Below are 26325 nucleotides of genomic sequence, written 5' to 3' on the forward strand. Positions count from 1 at the left end.
ATCTGCACACTCCCATGGGGTGGATGGCCCCAAGAAAGCCTGGAGCCCCAGGATGAAGTTGACTGGCCACCCCTCAGCCCTGCCTTTGCCTACACTCCACTATTTTGATCCAGAGGCCCGTGTGGCTGTGGCCCCGCCCCTCTCAACAGTCACGGGCTCTTCTGGGCCACATCCTCCCACAGCTGGTGACAGCCAAGACAAGGGAAGTCCTCGTTCCTTCAAGAAACTCTCTTTTATGCAAAGGGGGACATGGAGGCCCTGAGAGGGGGCGGAGCAGGTTGGGTGGCAGCAAAGATCAGAGGAGGACAGAGCACTGGCCTGGGTGTCAGATGATCTGGGCTCGCATCCCAGTTAGGGCCTCAATTTGCCATCTCTGAAAGAGACGGTGCTCTCTGGTCTGCCTAACACACAAGGTGGGTCTGGGGTCTGATGTAACAAGGGAGTTACACCAGAGTTGACCCTGCTGGCTTGAGAGGAGCCCGAGCACTCTGCCTCAGAGTTGTTCTTCCTTTCCTTTGTGGCATTGTTGTTGTTCAGTCGTGCCCAACTCTTTGCGACCCCATGGACTGCAGCACGCCAGGCCTCCCTGTCCTTCACCATCTCCCGGAGCTTGCTTTGTGGCGTTACCCACCTCTAAAGATACAGGCCTACTTTGCCCCCTAGGGCCCTGCAGCAGCGGTATCGTGAGGGCAGGACAAGTACACATACTCCAGCAATTGATGGCCACTGCACTCCTGGAGGAATGGTATTTGTTGGGGTACTTTTAAAAGAACATTGTCTATAATTCTAACTACAATTTTGCATCCAACTCCAAAGTGTGTGTTTTTCCCCACACTAAGCAATTCTCCAACACCAGCTGCGTGTCCTACATTCTAACCGAATTCTGACAGTATCTACTTGGAGATAGCATCAGATCCCGCAGGTTAAAGGCCCAGTCCCCTAAGACTGCTCCCCACCCCCAAATCCAGAAACCAATCACACATTCAGGATGTTACCTGTGCTTCTGACCAATCGGAGGTTCCAGTGACCCCCTCCTAATTTGCTAGAGTAGCTCACAGAACCCAGAGAAACTAGATTACCAGTTAATCATAAGAGGATGTAACTCAGGAACAGCCAGATGGAAGAGATGCACAGGACAAAGCGTTAAGAAGGGGCAGGGGGCTTCCATGCCCTCTCCAAGTGAGCCACCCTCCCCAGATCTCCTTTCACATGTTCATCAACCCAGAAGTCCTCAGAACCTTGTTCTTCCAGGTTTTTATGGAGGCTTCCTCAAAGAGGCGTGATTGACCGGCCATTGATGACTGAATCTTCAGCCCATTTCCCCTCATGGGAGATGGGAGGTGAGGCCTGAAAATTCCAACCCTCTGATCGCTGGGTTGGCTCCACTGGCATCTTTAGGGACTTTCCAAAAGTCACCTTATAACAAGACACCTCTACTGTTGCCTGCACAGGAAGCTCCAAGAATTTTAGGACCTCTGTTCCATGAACCGGGACGAAGACCAAATATATATTTCAAATTATAAATCACAATATTACACTATCTTATAAGAAGGGTACACTTAAATCCTCTCATTGCAGGTAATATAGGAACAATGTTCTAGACTTCTTCCTCCATTGGAGGTGCCAACTGCCACGATAGGGTCTTCCCCAACACAGGTTAAAATAGAAAGCATCTATCCTGCAGTAGCTTCCAAGGGGAAAACCTCATCAAAAGCCCGGCACCTGAGTATCTTTTGGTTGAAAAATGCATGCATACGATGGAGTGGCAGACCCAGGACAGAGGAAAATAAGAGGAGAAAATAGTGAGGTTGAGAGTGAGACGGTGACACTTGAGAATCAGCTTCTTAATAGGGTTTCTGCACACGGCCTTTAATGTACAGCCTTGTACACAAAGGCTGGGAGTCCCTCACACAGAGGGGGACAGGAATGGGATGGGCGCCGGCCACAAGGCAGATTAAGCAACATCTGAGGGAAGTTGCTGGTGGACTGAGGCTCAGACAGTAGTGCAGGGAAGATGAAAATGAGAGATAGGAACTGACATTAGCTGAGCACCTACTATGAGGAACAAGGCTAAACTAGAAAGAAGAAAGGAAATACTTTAAATGACAAGCTGGGGAGAGGTCACTCCAGCAGGTGACTGCTGTACCCCTTATCTTCATCATCCTTATTAGCAATCACTGAGGGCACCATCGGCCATGCCCTGGGGCTGGGATTGCCATCATGGGTTCAGTCTACTCAGGGAGGTCAGACCCAAAGAAATGACAAGTAAGCTATTTGCATATACCGAAGAAAGAGTAGGACACCAACCAGAAAGTGGCAGGGACCAGGGAAGGGACTGCAGTGCCCTGAGCTGGATGAAGTTCCCAGGGAGAAATGGTGGATATGAGTAGAGAGGGACAAATTGGCATAGACAAGGGACAGCAAAGAGAACACAGGTGGCATGCTCAAGGGACTGTGACCAACAGTTTATTATTCTTTTTCTATCACTTTGTATTTTGGATCCCTTTCACATACATCACCCCAGGAAATGACTCTGCTGTCCTTCACAAACCCTGCTAAACCCTGGAACAGATGGCCTTCTGTTCCAGGGAGTTCAATGGAATTAAACGAATTCCTACTATGAGTAAATCATTGTTAAGTATTGCAGGGTATATAGAAAAGTGTAAAATATAGTCCCTGCCCTCAAGGACAAAAAGGATTTCCCTTCTGTCAAAAGGCCAGGAAGGAGATCCTGGGACAACTCTGCAGCAGTGAAGTCTTATGTCTGACAAAAGGCAGCAGGCTCTGGGCGGCGTGGACAAGCCGGAAGAAAATTGGATTTACCATCCATCAAGATGCTCCATTTGGGGGTGGTCCAAAAGGTTATTCTGGTGACTCTGCAGTTTCCTTCTCAGAACTGGTTACCGAGCTCGAGTCAGTCTGTCCTTCACATTCTTCCCAGTATATTACTCCACAAACACAGAAGCCCGTCTGCAGCCAAACACCAGTTCAGAATCAAAAGCCAAAGTCACTGTAGATGTGCCTATAACTCATCCACCGCCGGGCCACTGAATAACATCCCAATCAATGAGCAGTCTTGGACTCCGCAATTAATCCTGGAGAGGAAGAGGCATCAGGACAAGAACAAAAGAACCAAAATAAAACAGTGCATCTGTGTAACTTCTAAATTAGTCAACCGTGGGCAAAGGGAGGTCTGGAACTTTTTACTCTGCCCAAAGGTAACAAAGCAACCTTATCCTGGTTGCTAAGCACCAGTGCGAACTGAGTGAGGGGAAGCACAGTTGAGCATCACCTGAGATAAACGGAAATGCAATCTTACCTTGGCATCCTCAGTCTGATGATGTGGCTACTGCCATGATGGAGCAGTCCATGGAAGAGTCTCAGGAACTTTCCAAGTTGGGTGGGCAGCGTCGCCAGATACACGACAAAATTGGCAGAAGCCTGTCAGTCACTTCTCAAAAAGCGGGTGACAGGAATATTAAGCAATGAACTAGCTATATGGGTCAGCCAGAGGGCCTGTGAACCGAAGATTCTGAGTGGTCAGCACTCACAGAGGCGTATGTGACCTCCTGCTTCCTCAGATGACTGAAGGTCAAACATGGTGAGAAGGAGCTCTCTGGAGCCTTGAGGTTCTGTACTCTGAATTTTTAGTTGAAAAGCCTCTTTTCAAGACGAAAACACACCAGAGGACATTTGGAAGTATTTCCAAGAACAACGTCACATGCCCTGACTTTGTAACAGAGGGAGTTGCAAACCTCACTTCAAGACAGTGGAGGCAGAATCCTTGCCGCAGGCGAAGTCTAGAGGAAGGGACTTGTACATTGTGGATCAAAGCGGAGTCTTCACATCAACTGAGTCTCCCACTTACACCACCCCCTTATTAAAAAAAAAAAAAGCAAAGAAACAGCCAGTACACAATCTTAAGACTCTTTATTTAAGAGAAGGATCTCTGAGTCAAGCTGCTGTATAATCGAGCCAGAAAATCTACTGACTCTTGACAGTCCTGACTGACAGCCTTTAGTCTTGGATGTTAAATGAAATGTTTGTCTTGATGTTGTTTTTGAACCAAGGAGTCCATACAAGTCCACTTTCATGTTTAATTCAGAAAATTCCATTTCATGAAACATCAGGCTCTGAAGTGAAGAAGTGGGCACAATCCTCCTTGCATTAAAATCCCCAAGGCAAGCATAAGATGCTGCCCAGATAACCAGTGGTAACGTGCCCCCGAGGAGGATGTCACACAAGGAATCTGGGTGTTGAGAAAGTGGATGACTCACCCTAGAACTTTTTAAAGAACTTTTTGGGCAACTGAATGATGTTTTTAAACATACTGGGTTGCTAAACCTGTCAGGAGAAACATCTGGATCTGAGAAAATCTGGCAAAGCTATCTGAATGAACACCAACTGTTCTCTATCCTAAATGTTAAGATTATTTTTAAAGGTTAATTTATAGATATTTGGACAACAGGGGAAAAACTGTCTGGTGGGCAGAGAGTTGGACAAGGGAAAACAGAGGAGAGGACAGACAGGCTGTGGATATTCTATGTATTAACACACCCTTAATAACAGGTCTAACTCCGCCCACAGAATACAGGCCATCCTAGGGTTGGTGGGCTGACAAGCTGCTGCCTGGACGTTTCAGATTCCCCGGTCACACGGTCTCAAGGTAACTCTGGAAACAGAGTTCTCTCCAAGAGCTTTCAGCACTTTCATGGTCTCTCTTTTATCCATCATTAAGCCAGTTACGAGCATTTCTGAGCATTCAGGGTTTCCCAAGATACTGCAATGAAATAGTGATATCCCTACATCAGCAATGGTTCTGAAAAAAGCATCTCTTATAGCACAGGACTGGACTGGGGAACTAAGAACTCTGTGCTTTATTTCCAACTCTTTCTCTGGCCTCCTGCTCACTGCTCTCTTCACTACCCACTATGTCTCTGAGCCCTCAAGAGGTGGTGCTGGAAGACAGGAAATGCAGGCTAGCACCAGCCAGGCTGGTGTCTGTGGGCCACTGCAAACTGACTTCAAGTTAACTACCAGCTACTCCCCACTCACTTGGCAGACAATTATCAAGCGCTGCTCCTGGCCAGGCCCCATGCCCTCAGTTACTTTCCAAGTTTCTCCCACCCTCAGAGATTAGGTTGGAAATCATTTTTCTCTGCTCTTTCTTAATTCCTACAGTATGTAAGCCTATATGACTGAATGAGAGCTGGGAATATTAAAGACATTTATAAATTATAATAAAGGAGTCACATATATTACAAATGAGAGTCTGTTATTTAAAAAGCCACAAATTGTCTCATTTAGATAAGACACTTAACAAAATATACATCTTAAAACTTTGGCAGTCAAGAATGCTTTTTATAATTGCTTCCATTTGAGAAACAACAATTAAAATGGGTTAAGAATTAATAGACACAACTTCACTCAGAATATGTAAGAAGCGTCACATGTTTTTCTGATATTCCTCTTTGTGGTTAGCTAACCATGCACAGGAGGAACCAAAGTCCAAACGTTCACATCCCGAAGTGGCGGTGCTCTCAGGGGGCTTCTTCCCTCAGTAAGTGACAAGTGGCGGGGGGAGGAAGCATTACCAAGATGCACACAATCCAGTTCCTTACCCAGTCTTCTAGCATCATCAACTGTCAAACCATTTGCTCCGCTTTGCAAGAGGAGCTCCTTTAGAAGGTCCCAATAATTTCTGCTTATATTGTTCCACCAGCTGGTTGAAGCGAACTTCCGTCTTATTTCCTTTAGCTTTTTTTCTAGGTACCTACAAATGAAAGGAAAGGAAACATAAGATAATCAGTTTCAAGCATTAAGCATTACCTTACCCTCAGGCCAGCCAAGGGAGAAAGTTAGGTTCAGAGATCTTGTCCACCACATGAGGGACTTCTAGGGAGTGATCCCAAAACGATTGTCCATCGGTGAGAAAACAGACCAGGAATGCCTAAGAGAAGGGCCCCACTAAAATACCGCTCCCACTCCAACTCTCAAATGCTCACACAGATCTCCTCAAGGATGAGTCAGCCTCGAGTCTGGATGGTCTCGCTTGCCCTTTCCTTCACCAAGGATTACAGGGCTTCAAAGAGACCTCCATAAGATAGTCAGCTGGGTCAGAGGCTTCCCAGAGACACAGATTTCTTGAGTAGGATGAGAAAGCAAATGCATCTTGTACCCTTAAAATAAAGGGACTAGGCAAGGAAAAAAGAAAATTTGACCTCAAGTGATAAAGAACGTATGACCACCACTTTCTACTAAAAAGAGCCAGGGCCCCTTGGAAGCTAATGCCAGGACTGATAAAGTAATAGATAAGTGGGGACATCCCAGTGTTAGAAGCAAGGACACCAGCACAGGCAAGGTTATGTCAGGACTCAGGAGTCAACCTGAAGGGGCTTCTGCTGGCCTCAGATGGGACAGAATAGTGACTGCATCTGGCTGAAACATGTCAAGTACACAGAAACTCAGGAATTCACAATGCTACAAAAACCTTACTTTCTCAGAGAGGGCTGGTAGGGCAACAACTCATTACTCTAGGAACTGATAAAAAGAAAAAAAAAACTCAAGCAATTACCTTGCTTTCCCTACACAAATGGTATTCCATGGTAACCAAACAGTTGATAAAGGAAGGCTCTTTTTTCTAGAATTTTTCTTAAAAAACACATAAGGGTTGATAAAATTAAGAAATTACCATTCTGCAACTCGCACTGAATACAGATCTAAATAAACAGCAATCATCAATGGGTGCTGAGACTTTACAAATGGAGGGGTGAAGCAGACAATCTCTAAGGCTACTGATGAATCAGAGCATCACTAGAAATGGGGGAACCAAGGGAGGAAGAAGGGGGCGACGGGGCAGTTAGGGAGTGTGGACTGACACGCACACTTTGTAGTATTGTTTAAAATGGATAACCAACAAGGTCCTACTGCATTGCACAGGGAACTCTGCTCAATGTTATGTGGCAGCCTGGATCCATGTATACAATGGATACATGTATATGTAGGGCCGAGTCCCTTTGCTGTCCACCTAAAACTATCACAACAGTGTTAATCGGCTATAATCCAATACAAAACAAAAAGTAAAAAAAAAAAAAAAAAAAAATGAGGCAAGCAGACACTACGCACCTTATGGTACAACACAACAGAAAGTGTGCAGCACCACCTATGAGAGACTCTCACCAAGAAAACTGAACCCAACTCCAATCAAGGCTCTGGGTCTAACGTCGTTTGTAAGCAACATGGGGTATTACAGGAACAAGTTAAATGACAGCAACAAGGAAGAAAGCAGCTAAATTTAAAAGGTAATATATTCTAAAAGGCCAAGGACCTGGCTGATCCAGCAAATTAATGGCATGGAAAAAAGGGTGTAGTAAGGAAGACTGGATATTATACGGGAAAAAAGATTTAAGAGATTTAAAAACCAAGTACAGGCAAGTCCCTGGTGGTCCAGCGGTCAGGACTGGACACTTTCACTGCTGCGGCACTGCTTCAATCCCTGGCTGAGGAAGTAAGATCCCAGCTTTTTGTTTGGAACCCAATTTATACGAACCAACTTAAAAATATGTATTTTTGAGGTAACTGGGAATGTTTTAATATGGGCCATATATTAGCTAGTAAGGGTTTCTTATTAATTTCATTAGATGTGATGATGGCATAACATGTGTCTGTGTACATGTGTGTTTAAAGTGAAAGCAAGTGTTAGTCGCTCAGTCGTGTCCCAATCTTTGTGACCCCATGGACTGCAGCCTGCCAGGCTTCTGCTGTCCGTGGAATTCTCCAGGCAAGAAGACTGGAGTGGATAGCCATTCCCTTCTCCAGGGGGATCTTCCCAACCCAGGGACCAAACCCGGGTCTCCCACCCTGCAGGCAGATTCTTTACCATCTGAGCCACCATATGTGTGTTTAAAGCCTGATCAGCTGGAGATGAATCCTGAGATATTTTTCTGTGCAATATACCTCACTTCTACATGGGATACATCTACAAGTGAGGTAGAGTTCACTGTAATATACCCATAGGATGGGGTGGGGGGTGCATAGGTAAAACAAGATAATTGTTGAAGCAGAGTGACAAATACATGGGGTTCATTGTATTCTTCTCCCTACTTTTAGGACTGTGTACCTCCACATCTGCAGCCCTGTACATAACTGCAATCTAGAAGAAGCCTTTTCCTTTGCTTAACTAATCAAGGCTCAAGTAGCTGCCGACCCTGGCAGAGCTGTGCCATACCAAAGCCTCAGGGCGTACAGAACTTACCTGCTTGGAAGATAATTTCTGCTTCTCTTGCTTCTGGTGGTTTGTCTGGGGCTTTGGCTTCTTGGGAGGGAGAGGCTTCATTTTGCCTTTGTCCCGCAACCTGAAACAACATGGTCAAGTGTCACCCTGAGTTCTTCCTCTAATTGGCACTCCTGAGGTTTTCTCAGCCCAAAAGATAAAATGTCTCCTCTTATACTGGCTCTTTCTAAGCCCCTGAGAAATCAAGGCAACAAAATGTCCTAGGGCTCAACATTTGTATACTTGTCTTTTGCTTTGGCTTAAAAACCTCAAGGGACTTTCAAAAACCATTGTTTACTTAACAAAAATTTCATAAAGATTGATTTTTGTTGACAGCATTAATCTGTTGTTCCAGACAGAAACCTCAAGTAGGTGGGCCTCAGAGACAGCCATCAAGACAAGAGGAAGCACTTCAAGGAGGAGAAAAACGGCATGAGAGCCCACCCTGGAAGGCTCTGCTGAGGCGCCCGAGGCCAGTCCTGTTCTGGCCTCCATTTGGTCCAAGAGTGACTCTGCCGGCACAGAGATACTGCTTGTGGGACTGGCGCAACCAGCACCCCTTTTATCCACACAAAAGCCTCAAAGAGGAAAAATGGTGAAGTAAGACAAACCCTCTGAGAAGCCGTCCCACTTCTCACCTGATTTTGGGGCCTCGGTGTGAAGGGAGCGCCAGGACCTTTCTTCTCTTCTTCCCATCAGGCAGCTCCACGTGCTCCACTTCAGCCTGGGTCTGGAACCCTGCCCACGAGACAGAGCCCGCCGGCCCCTTCCGCTGCATGGAGGCCTGGCTTTGCTCCTGCATGTGGCTCTGAGCTGCTTTCTGTTGCTGCTTTTTCCCAGGCTCTGGTGGTACCTGCTGGGGCTCACCAGTTCCCGGCTTGGATTTCACTTTTTGCTGCAGAAGACAAAAGAATGCTACTTGGTTACTAGGTGAGATTTATTCACTGGAAACACTCAGCAGAAGAGGACTGAGTTTGGTGAGAGAAGGGGAATTCTTCCCCCAAATAGTTAGAGACTTTAAGAAAGTGAACACAAATAGTTCACAGGCCCTGACATCATAACAGAGGGGTACTGGGTAGGGGACACAAAACAACCATGCAGAAATGAGGGGAAAGTGTAGGTACGCCCCAAACTCAAAAGCCAGCAGAAAACAAACAAGAAAGGCCCAGCAGCATGGGGCAAAGGTGTAATGGGAATGAGAAGAAATATCTGAAGTAATGAGAGTTGAAGATTTTCAAACTTAACAGCAGACACTAAACCACAGATTCAGGAAGCTCAGACAAACACCAAACAGGATAAAAAAAAAATGTACATCTAGGCATATCATATCAAATTGCAAGAAATCAAGGAGAAAAATCTTTCCCCAGAGGTGGGGAAAACTCGTTACCCACAGAGGAACAAAGTTAAGATTACACTGGATTTCCCTTCAGAAACCATGTAAGCAAGAAGAAAACAGAATAAAGTGTTTAAAGTATGTGTGTGGGGCAGGGGAATCACCAACCTAGAGTTCAGTATCCATGTAATTATCCTTCAAAAGTAAAGGAAAAACAAAACTTTCCCAGACAAACAAAAATTAAAGAAATCTGGGGATTCCCTGGGGCCCAATAGTTAGAACTTGGTGCTCTCACCGCCAGGGCCCTAGGTTGATTCCTGATCAGGGAACTAGGATCCTGCAAGCCAGTTGGTGAGGCACCTACCCACCTCCAAAAAAAAATTAAGGAAATGTATCACTGGTAGACCTGCATCACAAGAAATACTAAATGAATTTATTAAGAGAGATAAAATGATAGGTTAGAAACTCAAATTCACATTAAAAAAAAGGAAGAACCTTAGAGAAAAAAATAAATGAAATGAAGATAAGGAAAAGACATGAGAAGGAAGACATAAGTATGTTGCATATTTATTTTGCACAAGTGGGGGAAGACAAAGAAGATTCATGTGAAATCAATGCAGTAATAAGAATGTTATTCTGTCCTTTTCACCTCAGAAATCTAAATAGGCACAGTGGGAGAACAAAGATCTATTATTAATTTATGCCTCTTATGAGCCAGTCTCTAAGTGGTAAAGGTACAGATGAAAGAATGAAGTGTCTACTTTTTAGGACTCGCAGCCCAGTGGAGAAAAGATATATAAACCAAGTAAAAAACTAAAAAAGAGTCTAAGGAAGATCATGAAAGCACAAGTAATAAAGTCTGATCTCTTTTGAGAGAGGTGGGGAAATGCTACTTGGGGAATATGAGTATGGAAACTGAGTAGATGTATCCCTGAGTCAGGGGAAAGGGGCACAGAAAGATGGGTATGTACATAAGTGCAGATAACAAATAAGGCCACCTGAATTTTTTTTTAAAGCCAGAAGTTACAGAATCACCTCTGATTGAGGCATTAAATAATTCTATAACTACAATAACAAAGCTGCCTTGAATAATAAGCAGAACCCAGGTTTTTTCAACCTAGGGTCATGGGATGAATCACTGAAACTCCTCTTCTATGGGTCAAGCTCATGATATACACCATAAAGACCCAGAACACAGCAAATGTTTGGTATATATGCAAGTTAAGGTACAGTATCGATGCGATCTGTAAGAGTTATGATATCAAGAATAACCTGGCCTTCTATGTCCTGTGGCATGATGGACAAGAGAATGAGTACTGACTGTGTAGCCTGTGAGACAACTTACACATGTTAAACGCAGATGATATTACACCTATTTTTATAAACTAGAAGCTGAAGCTGAGAGGGGTCGTAACTTGCCAAGGAACTCAGAAAGGGGCAGAGCCTGAGTTTGAACAGGAGTCTTCCTGTTCCCAGAGCTCCTCTATATTACACTAGACTAGAAACAGTACTAAAACTACCAGGCATCACACTTCTGGAGCACACAAGATGAAAAAAAAGACAGCTGAAATCTACAGGTAATGTACAACTTAACCTTGGCTGTTAATTTTGACATGTACCAGCACCAAGCACTGCTGACCAGTAACAGTATCGGGCTGGTTCTCCTGTCCCTTTCCTTCTGTGGAGCTATCCCCAGCCCGGCCAGCAGAAAAGAGACGGCCTGCAGAGTTCTAGGAAACTAAGAGGAAAGGGTAACCACGAACCTTGCAAGGCAGAGACCTAATTTAAGGGACTAGAACCACAACTGAACAAAACAAGAGCTTAAATATGGTCTGAAAAAAAAATTGAACTGTATGCTTACAAACAGTAGAGTTTATGTGATGCATATATTACCACAATTAAAAAAACAAAGAGAAAAGAAAAAAATTTCAATTCTGTACCTGGCTGCGCTGGATCCTTAGTTCCTTGACTTTAAGCTTCCTTCGATCTTCCAAAGAGAACTCCACTATTGGTCTCTGCAGCAGTAGGAGACAGATTGTCATTCATTTGATTTCTTAATCTCTGCAGGCAATGAGTTGAGATGCTCGTCACCCCCACCCCCACTACCCTCTTGCTTGCAAGTCAGAAGGTGATGCTCACTTCCCTCTACTTGAAGGGCAAGGGGCCGGTTCTGCAAGCAGACTACCCAATTTAGAGTTCCCTCCAATCATCTCATCACCTGAATCACCGCTCACTTCTCCAAGGCCTTGCCACTCTTACCCATCACACAAGTGTCAGAGGGCTTCCCATATGGCCCCCGGAGGGCAGATTCCCCCCACAGGACAAGGCTCACTTTCTGAGGCCCGAAGATCTCCGGATTGTTGTTGATGTGGCGTAGGGCTGCCAGGGCATGCTCGTGCTCCTGGAACTCTGCAAAGGCGTAGCCCAAGGACTGACCCTTAACTTTCCCATAAGCTCCCTTCAGGTCTCGCATCACCCGACACTACCAGTAGAGTGAGGAAAAGAATCAGTAGTTAGAGGATAAAGATCTTTAACAGCTTCAACAAGAAATCAGGTTATTGAAACAGTCTTCATCTATATCACCATCACAAGAGTTTTACTGGAGTAACACTTATGAATGTCTGTTTTATTAGAATATACCTACTGAGAGCACAATACACATTAAATAGGTATTTTATTGCTTTCTAAGGGTTTACAGACATCCACACAGACCTCTGGAGAAGGCAATGGCAACCCGCTCCAGTACTCTTGCCTGGAAAATCCCATGGACGGAGGAGTCTGGTAGGCTGCGGTCCATGGGGTCGCTAAGAGTTGGACACGACTGAGCGACTTCACCTTCACTTTTCACTTTCATGCATTGGAGAAGGAAATGGCAACCCACTCCAGTGTTCTTGCCTGGAGAATCCCAGGGATGGGGGAGCCTGGTGGGCTGCCATCTATGGGGTTGCACAGAGTTGGACACAACTGACGCGACTTAGCAGCAGCAGCAGCACACACACCTCCAAATAAGCAAGTAGATAAACTTCCCAAGGAAGAATTTTAACGGCTAACTGCTGACATGACAGCACATATGAGCTGAGAGATACACGGTACTTGGGATTGTATAAGTCAGCACCAAGCCTAAAGTGCTGTCTGCAAGTCTCCTACTGAAGAAACCACTCAGAAGAGATATTACTGAAGAAGGGAAGGATGAAGCCCTGATAGATAAGAAAGTTCAGGCATGAGGAAGACCCTGACCAACAGCCTCAGAAATACAGGGAGAAGCTTCAGCTGTATTTGCTCAGAGCTCAGATCTCCTCTGGCATGATTTTCTCCTAAAACTTTAAGCTGTACCAGGCATCTTGGGGCACCGAGGAATGGTAGGGTATTTTGGGAAAACTGATCATTTACTCCCAGGTTTTACTCCCAGGAAGCCGTGGTTGTCAGGAAATGGAGAAGTCTAGGTATCGGGGACATGTGGACGCCGCATTTGGTATGTGTCCAGTATCTACTGTGTGCCTAGAACGGTGCCATGTACTGCAGGGAAATCGAGAAAAGCCTACAGGCAGCCGGACAGGCTGCACAGCGCTCGTCTCCTCAGCTGCCTCGCCCAGGCCCGGCCAGGGCTTCGCCTCGATGCAGCATGGCACAGCACCCTCCACTTCAAGCTCAGAGCCAAGGTGGGTGGTGAGACCATTCCAAAGGCCTCTAGTCCATTTTCTGGGAGCAGGTGATGACGGAGTCAGTGCACACCCGGCAGGACCATGGCTATTTAGCAACCTACATAAAAATAGCAGCTTTTGCCAGTTTGAGAATTTACCCACCTGGATCTGGATTTATTCTGGACCTTCAGAGTTGTGACTGTGATGCCCAAGGCAAAGAAGCTGACAGTCTTTTGAACAAAGCAGAAGAATGAAAGAACTGAGTCAGGACAGGACTGAGCAGGTGAAGTGATTACCACCCATAGCCAGAGGAGGAGCCATCAAGAGATACTGGCCCACCGCAGACGGCAGACTGGCTGAGCACAGCGTCAATGAAGTGGCATGTGATGAAGACACACCTTAGCGAAACATTAAAACTCTACACTCAAAACAATGTGGAAATATCCTCCATGGGGATGTTACTAAATATTCCATCTCTTGGCACTACTGGTAGGTTGTTTTTATTTTTGAGATGAATATTTACATTGTATTAACCTGTGGCTCATCTGGCATGTTTTATAACAGAGCCATAGAAACTGTGTCTTGATACTCTTTTTTTCCTTAGTTTTCTTAGTGATTAAGAAATTTGGATTGTATTTCAAAAGAAATATAACTGATTTTTCTTGCTTTTTAAAAAATTTTTATTGAAGTATAGTTGATTTACAATGTTGTTAGCTTTCAGTGTATAGTAAAATGATTAGGTATTCATTTAAAACAAGAAAAGCATAAAATGAGGCTCTTATCTCCAAAAAGCTTACTATCTTAGCTGAAACACTATACTTACACATACAAAAGATTTAAAGAGAAAATTCAATATAATGCAAATCCTGTTAAACACACATACATGTCCCTAAGCGATGACAGGTGTTAGATACGCAGACTCTTACTAAGCACTGCAGATGCTGATGAGAAATTACACAACTGACTCCCATGACAGTAACTCTTTGAATGGTTTTACCAAGAGTGGCGTCAGCTATGTTCACATTCTCTCCTATAATTCTCCGAATGGCAATATCATACGTTTTGAAGAGGATTTCCAGGAGTAGGAAAATAGTTTACGGTGATGAATCAGAGCAAAGCAGATTCATCATACTAGCTATGCTACTTATTCAATAAACACTGACCAAGAGATGACTATGTGCCAGGTACTACGCCAACCACTGGGAACAATGAGATGACACCTGCTCTCAGAGAGCTCAGTGTGGTTGGGAGAAATGACTGACGAACGACTGACGAACAATCACAGGACAGTGTGGTAATAAATGCCACAACAGGAGTGCGGGGGTGCCGTGGGGGCAGGACAGAGGTTTCTGTAGTCACACAGAGCCTGAGGAAGTCCTGGTGTGAATTCAGAGTTTGTCTAACACAGCTGCTGAAGACCCGAGTGATTCCCCGTGCTCACCACAGGGCACCGAGAACTTCCTACAGTGCAAGAGCCTAAATGGCAGTGAAATGCTCCTCTAAAGAGCAGAGGACATGGATTATTTTCTCTGCAAGAAAACTAACATTACAGCACCTGGTATAATGCTGAGAATGCAGCGGGTGTCCAATAAATGCTTGCTAAATTAAGTCATGAGCACAGATACTTCTGCACATTCTGCTGCAATTTGGTCAGATGTGAAAAACAGTTCTTACAAGAGGAAAAAAAGTTTTTTAAACCCCCACAAACCATAAAAATCACCAAACTCAGTCTTGTCTGCTGACAATGAGCCCAAAAGAAAACCTGTCAGTCTACTAGCACGATGGGCGTGCATGCTCAGTCATGTCCGTTGTGTCCAACTCTTTGCGACGCCCTGGACTGTAGCCCGCCAAGCTCCCCCACCCATGGGATATCCCAGGCAAGAATAAGAGTGGATTGCCATGTCCTCCTCCAGGGGATCTTCCTGATCCAGGGATTGAACCTGCGTCTCCCATGTCTCCTGCAACGCAGGTGGATTCTTTACTGCTGAGCCACCAGGGAAACCCACTAGGACCACAGCCTGAACTAAACATGCGCTCTGACCCAGGATGAGCGCCGAAGTCCTGAGTGGGAAGGGCCAACTCTCACCTCCTTGATGCGCACCGCCTTCTCCCCTCTGGTGGCATTCAGCAGCAGCTTTCTGAGCTGCTTGTCATCCACGGCCTTTGGGAGATTGTGCAAGCACAGCCTGGTCCGGGAGACAAAGATATTTTGGTCCTTGAGTTTCTGATGCTTCAGCAGCTCGAACTGAAAGAACAACGAATTGTTAACAGTACAATCCACCCTTTAAAGATACAGACACATAATTCTCCAACAGGAAAAGAACCATGACCCCAATCCAGTAACCACACATCTAGAAAAAATATGGGAAATCACCCACACTGCAGCCTTTTGATGATGCCCAGCACACAGGGAAAGAAAGGTTCGAGGAGGCAAGAGGGTGGGTGGGTGATAAGATCATGGGCTCTGGAGTCGGGCTGAATTCGAGAAGTTACGTAACACTTTTTAAGCCTCAATAATTTCACCTACAGGGTAGAACTGCAGATCAAAATATAATACCGATTTTTCAGTACTGATGTGAGGCTGAAATAAGGCAATATGCATAAAATCCCAAGCTCAAATCTGGCCCAGAGCAAATAATAAATAATACTGTAGTTAACATCTATGCCAAGTCCTTACCTATCCATCAATTCAAACATTATTTAGTCCTTCCAAAAGGAAATGGATTTACTTAAAGAATATGTGACAGAATACTGTCTTGTCTCAACTCTGCCACCTTGAGGCAAAGAAACGTCAATAGAAATAGTTTCCAGAGCCTCACCCATGTTGCAAAAAGCACTGGCCCCAGGACAACCTATCTCTAAAGTGAAAGGGTGACCACCTTCTCCTGACTTGTTTCTTAAAAGCAGCTCAGTAGAAAAAAGGTTTTTTTTGTTTTGTTTTTTTTAAGGTTTTTATATATCTTGATTTTTATTGACATATAGTTGATAGAAAAAAGTTAAACTTTTATCAAGTTTCATTTTTGCCACTTCTTATTTGGTAAAGGTACCATTACAGCAACTCACAAAATAAATACCCTGGAAACGAATATTAAAAGGGCTATTTGAAGGGTTATCATGTTAAATTCAACAGTGCAATTTTACTCCCAGGAAAAGCTGTGTCTGCTGTTTAACTATAATGCATATAATCTAGTGAGCCTTTTGCTAGGAAATCACCTTAAGGAGAATTAAATGTGTCACTATCGCATTGTGATCAGAAAAGGGCATCCAATGCCCCCCACATACCATGATCTCCAGATGTTCACTACCAAAAACTGTCGAGGACACTAGTCTAGGACCTGCACACAGAAAAGACACGCTGCCTCCGGCTGTCACTATATTCTCATCTCTGTCCATCAGCTTTTGCACTTCCAGGTTCCAGAGCTAATGCTATTAGTGATCATGCATCTTTACCCTTCTAGGCTGGCTTAGTTTTGTGAAAGTAAGCAACAAGGGCAAAAGTAAAAATTATTGGAACAAAGATGGCCAAGCAGCAAAGGAACTCAACAGTATCAGTTATCACTAGAAATCCCATAATATGGGGTTTTCCTAAAATGATTTCACAATCTGGAGGTACCACCCTCCCTCCACCAAAATACATCTTATCTCTCCCTTCCAAGACTCACATCCACACTTCCCTCCCTGTTTACTCTAGCCCACAATGACCTTCCTTTCTCATGTTATTCTGCATTTATACTGCCATCTAACTATATATAGCCTGAGCCTCTAAGTGTCTACTTCATGATCTAGAAGCATACTATCTGGCAAACACATACTGTTGGGCATTACGAAAACAAAGAATAAGACCCAGTACGTGTGTTGACAAGATATTATGTGTAACGTCGGGTTAGTGGCTGTTCCACCCGTACACCTGTTTTCTAACAACAGTGTAAGTAGCGCCTGTGACGGATACTTGCTTGGCTCTTCGATGAGCACCTTTAGTATTATTATTTATCGATTTATATTAAGTCCTGCAGAACCTGAAGCTGGTGCCTAATCTACTCACTCGTTCTCTCTTGGCCATATCAGCAGCACTCACACCCTCTGCAGCCTTCGTCCCAGCACGAATCACTGCAGAAAGAGGGAAAAAGGCCAAGACATCAGCAAGGGAATTTTCACTGAGCAATAAGAGGAATGTGATGTGAATGATGCAAGCTCTCTGAAGAGGGCCCAGAGGACTATGCTGGCCAGGACACAGTGGTATCTGGGTAGGTCCAGAAATAGGCTACAGGGCTAAGTTCTTGTCTATGAGCTGCTCTCAAGGACTAAAACTCTGAACATTTTGTGATTTTGTTCCTCTTCTTCCTTCCCTTCAAAAAATTTCATGCTGTGCCCAAAGTCAGATGGGAAGGCCTAAAGGAAGTTCTGGAAATAAGTACATTTTAGGCATCTGGAATGCCAATATGCTCTACCTATGACCTGTCCTTGGAAATCTCCCTGCTCATGTATTTGGGAGCCATTGCTAAGCGGCGAGATAGGCCAACCAAGAGAACAGCCACACTGTAACACAGGGCCCAGTCTCAAAGGTTAAAGGCCTCCCATTTGCTAGTTTGGGCGGTAAGGTGCAGCAGGTGGCAATACTATGTGACCCAAAGGAAGGAATTCTCTCTTTTGTCTTAATTAAAGCTAATTTCTGATTATCTTTCTGACACTAAGGGAAAGGTACTCAGTGCATATTTAAAATCCATGAGTAGTCCAAAAGAGTTATTTTAGTCATAATTTTTAACTCCTTCAGAAAAGCCATCAGAAATTATGACAAGGGACAAAGGTAATTTGGGTTTTTCCTCCCTCTTTGCCCTGATAATCTTCTGATGAAAAGGTCTAAAGGCAGTCAGTCAGTCAGAAAGGAGAATGGGGACTGGCTACTCCGTGAACTGAGTGAAGGCTTTCTAACAGAAAGCTACATCTGCTAAAGTGGAAAAATAATAATATACCACAGTTAAAGAGGATGCAGGATTTTTAATTTGAAACATGCTCCAAACATACTACTGTCCGGTCGCTCTCATGGCAAGTGGCCAGCTACTCCAAATCCTGGTTCCCCTCTCCCTGCCACTACTCACAGCCTTCTCGGGCCAGATAGAGGTTACGGGTCCCAGTCGGCTTCTTCACCTTCTTTGTCCGGAGTTTTGCAGCCTCATCACGGGTCACTGCCAAGTCAACCTTAAGCTGCCGGCCATCCAGTTTAAGTCCACCACCCTGAAACAGATTGCGACCTCTCTCTTAAAATTCATGATGAGTAGAAACTAAGCACCTGAGAAGGAGCACCAAGGAAAGGGAAAACAGCAAACCCCCACTATGGTGTGGACCCCCGCCGCTAGGATGTCTCAGGCCAGCTGCATACAAGTGGATCACTGAGCCGAACAGTATTTAGCACAGCTGTTCAAAGGCCACATGTTCATTTGTTTTCAAGGAGTTGATTAGTCCCAAAGTAGGACCAAATTAAGAAAAACGATCTGTAAATAGGCAAATTTTTAGTATGCTAAAGAAAGCTAATGAAATGGTAGTTATAACTCTACTCATGAGAATTTAAGAGACAATGGCAATACACGATAACTTAGCTCAAAACAATTTATACTTGGTTATAGAATACACAGAAAAATTCTCTATCACCTACACACTTTCTCTCTCAAACATTTACTCCACTTCACAGATGGCCTTAATCCCTTCTTGTCCCAGTCCTTCACGCCATCAGCCTAGGATAGAGACTGACATACAGAAACTGATCCATAATATAGATTATTATACCTGCTTCCTCACCTATAAAGGATAATGATATCATTACTTACCTTACAAACAACTATAGGGCTGATGTGAGGATTAAACAAGGTCATGCATGTAACGCTCAGTGCCTCACACACACTGTGCTGTTCTCAGTCGCTCAGTCGTGTCCGACTCTCTGAGACCCCATGGACAGTAGCCCACCAGGCTCCTCTGTCCATGGGGTTCTCCAGGCAAGAGTACTGCACTGGGTTGCCATGCCCTCATCCAGGGGCTTTTCCCCACCCACGGATCGAACCCAGGTTTCCCACATTGTAGGCAGATTCTTTACCATCTGAGACACCAGCGAAGTCCTAACACATGTTATATGTTCAATAAGTCATAGCTTTATTATTTTTATATCATTGACAATAATAATAATAAAGTTTTGTGGAAATATCAGCTGTTGCCCCTGGGAGCTACTAACACCTAAGTTACAGAGTAAAGGAAATGTCTTCCTTACCTCGGCCTCTGGAAAAGCAGCTTCAAGACATTTCTGGGCTGCTTCTTGAGTCATGAACTGGGCAAACGCACAGCCTGCACAGAGAGATAAAACTAAGTGAGATCCCAAACTCCCATGGCCCACCTGGAAGCCAAAGACAATACTATGCATGGCGGCAGCCGGACATGAAGTGGAAGGGGTGGTAGCATCCTTTTGTTAAGTACAATGAAACTTACTAAAAAGCACTGTGTCCAGCACCAGGGGTTCAAGACAGGCAAGACAGCACACCTGCTCATGATGAAATTTTATCATTACTTCCTTCATCTTTTCTAATGCTTCTTAGAAACTTTAGTCGCACCATCTCACGCAATGAGAAATAGCCACAAGAAATACTAGAGAAATTCCAGCCTAATGTTTCAGTATCACTTTCTACGTGCTTGTTAGAGGACAAAAAAAAAAAAAAAAGCAGCAGCAGCAGCAACCACTTAAGCCTCAAACTACAGATCTGTCATCAGAATCACTTAGGAGGCATCAGATGAGGGCAGGTCCAATTCCTGGATTAAAAGTCCCTGGCCTCTATCCCATGAATATACTGGTGAACTGCAAAGTCATGAGCTCAACTTTTGACTCCTGCTATAGAATTTCCACAGTCATACCTTTCACTGGTTAGAGGCAGGGCCTATCAACTATCCAAATCTTTTGCTTTTGATAAAAAGCAGCTTTTATAAGGAAAAAAAAAGTTCACTTTACAGTAAACTAAAAAAAAAAAAAGTTCCATAATACTTTGTTAGCATTCCTATAAACCTTAATTCTTCCCTCACAGAGGAAGGCAGTGCCCTATTTCCTAGAGCTACTGGGACACGGACCTTTAGCACCTCTAAGAATGAATGGCAGCCAACTAACTGCAAAGACACCCGTGGCAGGCCAACCCAAAGGCCACATCTAGTGAGGTCTTTCCTGCCTCCTGCAGGCAGAGCTAAGCACCCCCACATCCCTCCCCTGCCCCCGCACTCTACCCCAGCCATCCTCCACTCCCATTTCTATTATGAATGTCAGGGAGCATCTTCCCCAAAAGACTTGAACGTCTCAGGAAGAAAGCCCATGTTTGTTGGCTGTTTCTACATCCAAAGCACCTACCATAACGTCCACCATTAGTAGATACTCAATAGGAAGCAACAAGTAATACAGAAAGAAGTTTAATATGAGGAAAATAAGGTGGGTTCTTCTCTCTGAATGGGTAAGAATGTTATCATGGGAATTTCCAGGGTAACTACTGGGTCAGTTTTAACACTTCCCTAAAAGTCTTCAGATAATACTTAGCCCTTCCAGGCAGTAAAATAGCAGCTGACAGGAATGAGGGGTAGGAGGTGGCCAAGGCTGTGTGAGTAGGCAGAAAAAGTACCAGGAAAATCTAATATGAGCTAGGGAAAGACAATGTATCATGGGGGGAAAAAAAGCAAACTATGCTTATTAAAACCATTAACTCTCAGCTAACATTAACAGACCAAGAAAGAGACTGAGCAATTCAACCACAGACTCCATTCTAAAAATGTCAACCCAATACATCAGGGCACTCAGAAACAGATAAAAGAGATGATCAGAGTCAAGCAGTATCGGACAGTACTTGCAACATTCTATGCAATTCTAGTTGCCCATTTTCAGAAAAATAAAAATGGAGAAGGTCCAAGAAGTATGATTGAGTATCAGAGCTAAAGGCACCTTAAGTGATTACTGTAGTTGAACCCACTCATTTTACAGATAAGGAACGAAAGCCCACAGTAGTTAAACGGGTGCCAAAAAATCACCCAGCTGGTGATTTAGCTGGGATTAGACCCCTAACCTCCAGAAAGCAGTTTAGTCTTTTTTCCATTATAATACCTCATTTTACATCTTCTATAGCTATATAAAAACTAAAAATGATCAGGTTTCATCAAACTGGAAAATAAGAAGATTTAGAATGGAGGTAATTAATCCATAGATAGACTCCAGAGAGCTCCAAAACACTCAGAAATGGCATTTTTATGAGGATAGGGTTCAGAGTTCTTGCTAGATCTCAAAGGGATCAAGGACCAGAATGAATTAAAAAGTCACTGCTTTAACAGAACAACTGCACTTGATAAAATCAAAGATTATGAATGGGCTGAAAAGATGCTTATCTAACAACAGTATATCAGAATGAGGAGTGGTCAACCTTTAAGCTCAAAAGAAATAGCTTAGGGGAAAAAAAAACCAGCACCACCACTAAGGCAGCACTTCTGCTTTTCCTTTTGACTGCTGGCATTGCAACAAAGTTTCCATCAGCTTCCCTCACTAACAAAAGCAACTGAAAAATATCTCAGTAATTTCAAGCACTGTGGAATGATTAATACCCATGAGATGCTATCACATTTGAAATTCAAAGAACAACAAATGGAATTCATTACCCTAAAGTAAATAAGCAAGAGCTTAAAAAGCTTAGACAAAATTATGGCTGGCAGCACCATGACAGATGCTGAGTTTGACATCACTGGAAGACAACCTCAGAATGTCCTTGGAGCTTCTACGGATCACAGAAACCTGGAAGATGGTGGACCCCTCAGAGTGGCACACTTTATGCTCTCATGTAACCTAGTCAGTGCCCATGACAGTGGTCTCAATCCTTTTGGGCCTGACCAGATGACAGCAGATACCTTTAGAATGTTCTGTGTCTGGATGCAAGACGATACGGACATATTTAAGATCTCCAAATTGCTGCAGGAGCTCCCCAAGGTCTTCTTCCTCTGAATCGAAGGACAGGTTTCTATGGAGGACAATCAGGTCACAAGAGAGGTAATTACAAAAGTGAGACCCTGTGTTCCAGTACAAGGTGAGTGAGCCAGACATCATCTGAAGTGGTTCCTTGGAACTACCCTCCCGAAGGATAGCACCAAGGATACCCCCACTAGCCAGGCCACCGATGTATGACTGTGCCCATCGGCCATTACCGACTGACCCTCCTCTGTTAATCAGATTCTCTCTCCCAGGAATATAAAACTTGAACACACATATACAAAGACCAGAAGTTGTAGATACAGATTCACCTCAAAACAGCAGTGTGGGGAGCTGAAAATGTTCTGTAACATATATATGTATCTCCACATATAAAGGTATATGTATATCTGTGGCTATATATATGAAAAATGTCACTGGGTTGTACACATACTTTACAGAATACATGTTATACCTTACAAGGGATAAAACAAGAATGAGTGTCTTCAGAGAAAGGATCACACAGTCTTCCACAACAAAGGTCCCTTCTTGAGGTTTGCTCTTTGACAACTCTGATTCTGTGAGCTACCCTAATGTTCATCCAACAAACCAGGTTTTTCACTTAAATTGGCCAAAATTAGTTTCCCTTACAACCAAAAGACTGACAGCAAATGAGAAGTCAAACGTCTCTCAATGTCTCCTCTGTACTCCTATGAAATCTAGGTTTCAGTTAAAATTTCACAAAAGTCAGAAAATCCTTCAAAATAGTAACTCAAAACCAAACATGGTAAAGTTTATTAGCTATGTACAAAAAAAAAAAAGAGAGAGAAAGAAAACTACTATTTCCCTTGATGGGATTAAAAATGTTGGAAGGAGATTTTGTTCTACTAAATTTCAACACAGTGTAAAGATTCCTAACCAAGTTATGCACAGCCTTCCAGGGGCAAGAAAAAGAATCCCAAATAAATATCTATAATTTTACTTCTCTTTTGCTCAATTAACAGCTCCATAAACAGTTTTATCTTATTAAGCAACCAAGATAAAAAAGATTTTCTGCAATAAGACACATCCTAGCTACATTATTGCTTCTAATTTGCCTCATCGTGTTCATAGCCTTCTCTCTTCCATCCCTTTACTTACCTAAGTTCTCTTTAAATTAAAAAGATGTGTAAAGAAGGGAATCTTTGGTACTGAGGTCATAGGCTTCTAAGTGTGACATTCCTCATTCCTATTACACAGAATCCTCTACAAACATGAAATTATTTATATGGAAATTCCAAATAACACAGTAAAAAAAAAAAAATGGAGAGACGTGCTATAAAGGAAGAAAATGGGCTACAGCACAGCATGTATAAGCTGAAATCATCCTTGTTAAGTATTTATGATATGAACACATGCGTGGGTATTCCTTGAGTAGTGATGAAAGTTAATTTTGTGTGTATGTCTTTTTGCCTATTCATTTCCTAAATTTCCCACAATAAACGTAAATTACTTGCATAATGAAAACCATCTTTAAAAGACTGTACAAGAGAATAAAACAGAAATCTCTAAAGTAAGACCCAAATAGCCCTAGCAAAATGGTACTTAAGAAAGGACGAAAAGGCCGTTGAGGTGTGCCAAGGACATCCTGACTTCCTGAAAATGCCAACCTACAGCAGTCAGTACAATGGAAGCAGCAAAGGCAACATGATACAGTATCCCCCCTCTCGGTTTTCCAGGAAACAGACAGGATGCTTCACTTTATGGACGTGACTTTAGATCAGTCAGGCATGAGAAGAGAATTAACTTGGGACAAGAGGTACCATCCCTCCCCTGCACTCACCCTAAAACAAAGGCCAGAAGCAAGATGCTTCTATTAATAACAGTTGAATTCATTTGTTCCAATGCCGCCACCCCAATTACAAAGAATGAAATCTAAACAAGGACAAGATACAGACCCCTGCTGTTTACCTCCTGTGTATAGCTGATTCTCCTACACTTTTCTCATTGTGTGCTACACTCCTAGGCAGGTGTGCTGATGGTCTTACATGCATCTAACTTTTTGGCCTAGCTAACAGAATTAGTGAAAAAAGAAGAAGAAGAAAGGAAGGGAGGAAGGAAGGGAGGGAGGAAGAAGAGAAGAAAAACTCAGAAGGCAACAGGAACAGCAGTTCTCCAGATAGAAAGTCATACCTGATAAAGACAGTCTTCCCTTCATTCACATCAGAAGGTAATTTCCTCTTCTTCTTCTTCTTCTTTGAGACTTCTATATCCAAAGTAAAAAGAAGCAACAAACTGAACTTAAGACTAGTGCAAGCCTTACAACAAAGAGCTAAGTTGTTAAATATATAAAGATCTTACATAAATTAAGAAGAAATCCAATTAAAAATGAACAAAGGATACACAACTAAATATATGAAAATGCTCAAACTCACTCCTAATTGAAGAAAGACATATCATCAGAAGTGAGATACTATTTTTCACTGAAGATTGGCAAAAATCAGAAAAGATAGACGAAATCCATTGTGGAAAGGGTGTGGGGGGGAAAGAGAGTTTCCCATACACTGTCTGACGGTAAACCTTCTAGAAATGCAAAATGTAGGACATCCGAAGAGAAAAAAAAATACATTCACATAGACAAATATACATTACACTTTATGCCAGTGCATATACATTCATGTTTTAGCTTACAGAAGTATTATATTAACTATCCTCAGATACACAAGAAACACTGGCTGTCTGGTGATTTAGTCGCTAAAGTTGTGTCCAACTCTTGTGACTCCATGGATTATAGCCCGTCAGGTTGTTTCTGGGGAAGGGCCTTAAGTGGCTGTAGATTTGGGTTTAAGGGAGATTCATTGATTTTAAGAATTGACATATATGCTTATATATATGAAGAAAATTTCTGGAAGGATACAAAAGAAATAACAGAGGTTACTTTGGGGGACTACTGGGAGGATTGGTGAGGAACTTTTACTTTCTGTATTATACCCTTTTGCACTATACATATATTTTAAATTAATTTTCTCTCATTATTGTCTATCAGTCATTTTTTTCAAGTGAAAGAAGAGAGAGCTGAATCTAGTTGTAGAACTGAGGTCTCTCAGTGTAAAAGCTTCTTTGCTTCTAAGGTGTCTACCATTCTCTCCTCACAGAAAAAGTTTATTTCCTCAGATTTCTCATATGGTCGAATCAACATGCCAGACTTAAAAAAAAGGGAGAAGGCAGATCTGATAAGTGAATAAAAACCTCCAAAGAAACTAAAGGACCACTTATTGACCACTCTTGATTCTGTAATGACCTGCCTCACTCAATAAATAAGTGGAGTTTAAACCCAACATTCTTGATGAAAGTAGTAATATGATTTGGTTACAGTTTTACAAAATGCCCCAGGAGGTCCTTTATCCCCATTTCAATTCAAAATTATTGTTTATACTCTACTACTGGCACAGAACAGTAACAGTGATAATACTGGTAGTCATTAGTAGTACAAATAATTTAATCTTCACAACCCTATGTGGTTATTAGAGCCATTTTATAGATGAAGAAACTGAGGTATAAAGAGGTTAAATAACTTGTTCCAAAGTCATACCTCAAGAAAGGAGCAAAGACAGGATTTGGAACTCTTTGCTAAACAAGCTACACCTGTGATCTCTAGGCAACATGGGGTTTTATTTTCTTAATTCACTCCTGTTCACCCAGTATCCAGCGCTGCAGGCATTCTGAATATCTATCTGCTGTCTGATTAAATCAAGGTGTGTATATCAGAAAAAATATCAACAACCTCAGATATGCACATGATACCACTCTAACGGCAGAAACAGAAGAGCAACTAAAGAGCCCTTGAAGAGGGTGAAAAGGGGAGTGAAAAAGCAGGCCTAAAACTCAACAGTCAAAAAACTAAGATCATAAAAAAAAAAAAACAAACTAAGATCATGGCGTCTGGTCCCATCACTTCATGCCAAATAGATGGGGAAAAAGTCGAATCAGTGACATATTTTATTTTCTTGGGTTCCAAAATCACTGCAGATGGTGACTGCAGCCATCAAGATGCTTGCTCCCTGGGAAAAAAGCTATGACAAATCTGGACAGCGTATTAAAAAGCAGAGACATCACTTTCCTGACAAAGGTCTGTATA

General features: G+C 43.1%; 1 protein-coding gene across 2 annotated transcripts in view; it reads right to left on the minus strand.

The window, feature by feature from the left end:
* Nucleotides 1-3913: 3913 nt before the first annotated feature.
* The window catches only part of RBM28 (RNA binding motif protein 28), a 32017-nt gene continuing 9605 nt past the window's right edge, over nucleotides 3914-26325 (minus strand). Inside the window, exons 9-20 of one of the 2 annotated variants that reach the window (XM_043872769.1) lie at nucleotides 24381-24453; nucleotides 22151-22260; nucleotides 19503-19576; nucleotides 18343-18478; nucleotides 17289-17353; nucleotides 15333-15491; nucleotides 11938-12087; nucleotides 11546-11620; nucleotides 8911-9167; nucleotides 8255-8354; nucleotides 5622-5773; nucleotides 3914-4780 (exon numbers count right to left, since the gene is read on the minus strand). In XM_043872769.1, the coding sequence (XP_043728704.1) occupies nucleotides 5639-5773; nucleotides 8255-8354; nucleotides 8911-9167; nucleotides 11546-11620; nucleotides 11938-12087; nucleotides 15333-15491; nucleotides 17289-17353; nucleotides 18343-18478; nucleotides 19503-19576; nucleotides 22151-22260; nucleotides 24381-24453 (1334 nt within the window). In that variant the 3' untranslated portion in view covers nucleotides 3914-4780; nucleotides 5622-5638. Of the gene's footprint in view, nucleotides 5774-8254; nucleotides 8355-8910; nucleotides 9168-11545; nucleotides 11621-11937; nucleotides 12088-15332; nucleotides 15492-17288; nucleotides 17354-18342; nucleotides 18479-19502; nucleotides 19577-22150; nucleotides 22261-24380; nucleotides 24454-26325 lie in introns of both variants that reach the window. The other variant, XM_043872768.1, reaches the window with a different exon arrangement.

This window comes from Cervus elaphus, chromosome 18, assembly GCF_910594005.1.
Source record: "Cervus elaphus chromosome 18, mCerEla1.1, whole genome shotgun sequence".
Classification (NCBI taxonomy): domain Eukaryota; kingdom Metazoa; phylum Chordata; class Mammalia; order Artiodactyla; family Cervidae; genus Cervus; species Cervus elaphus.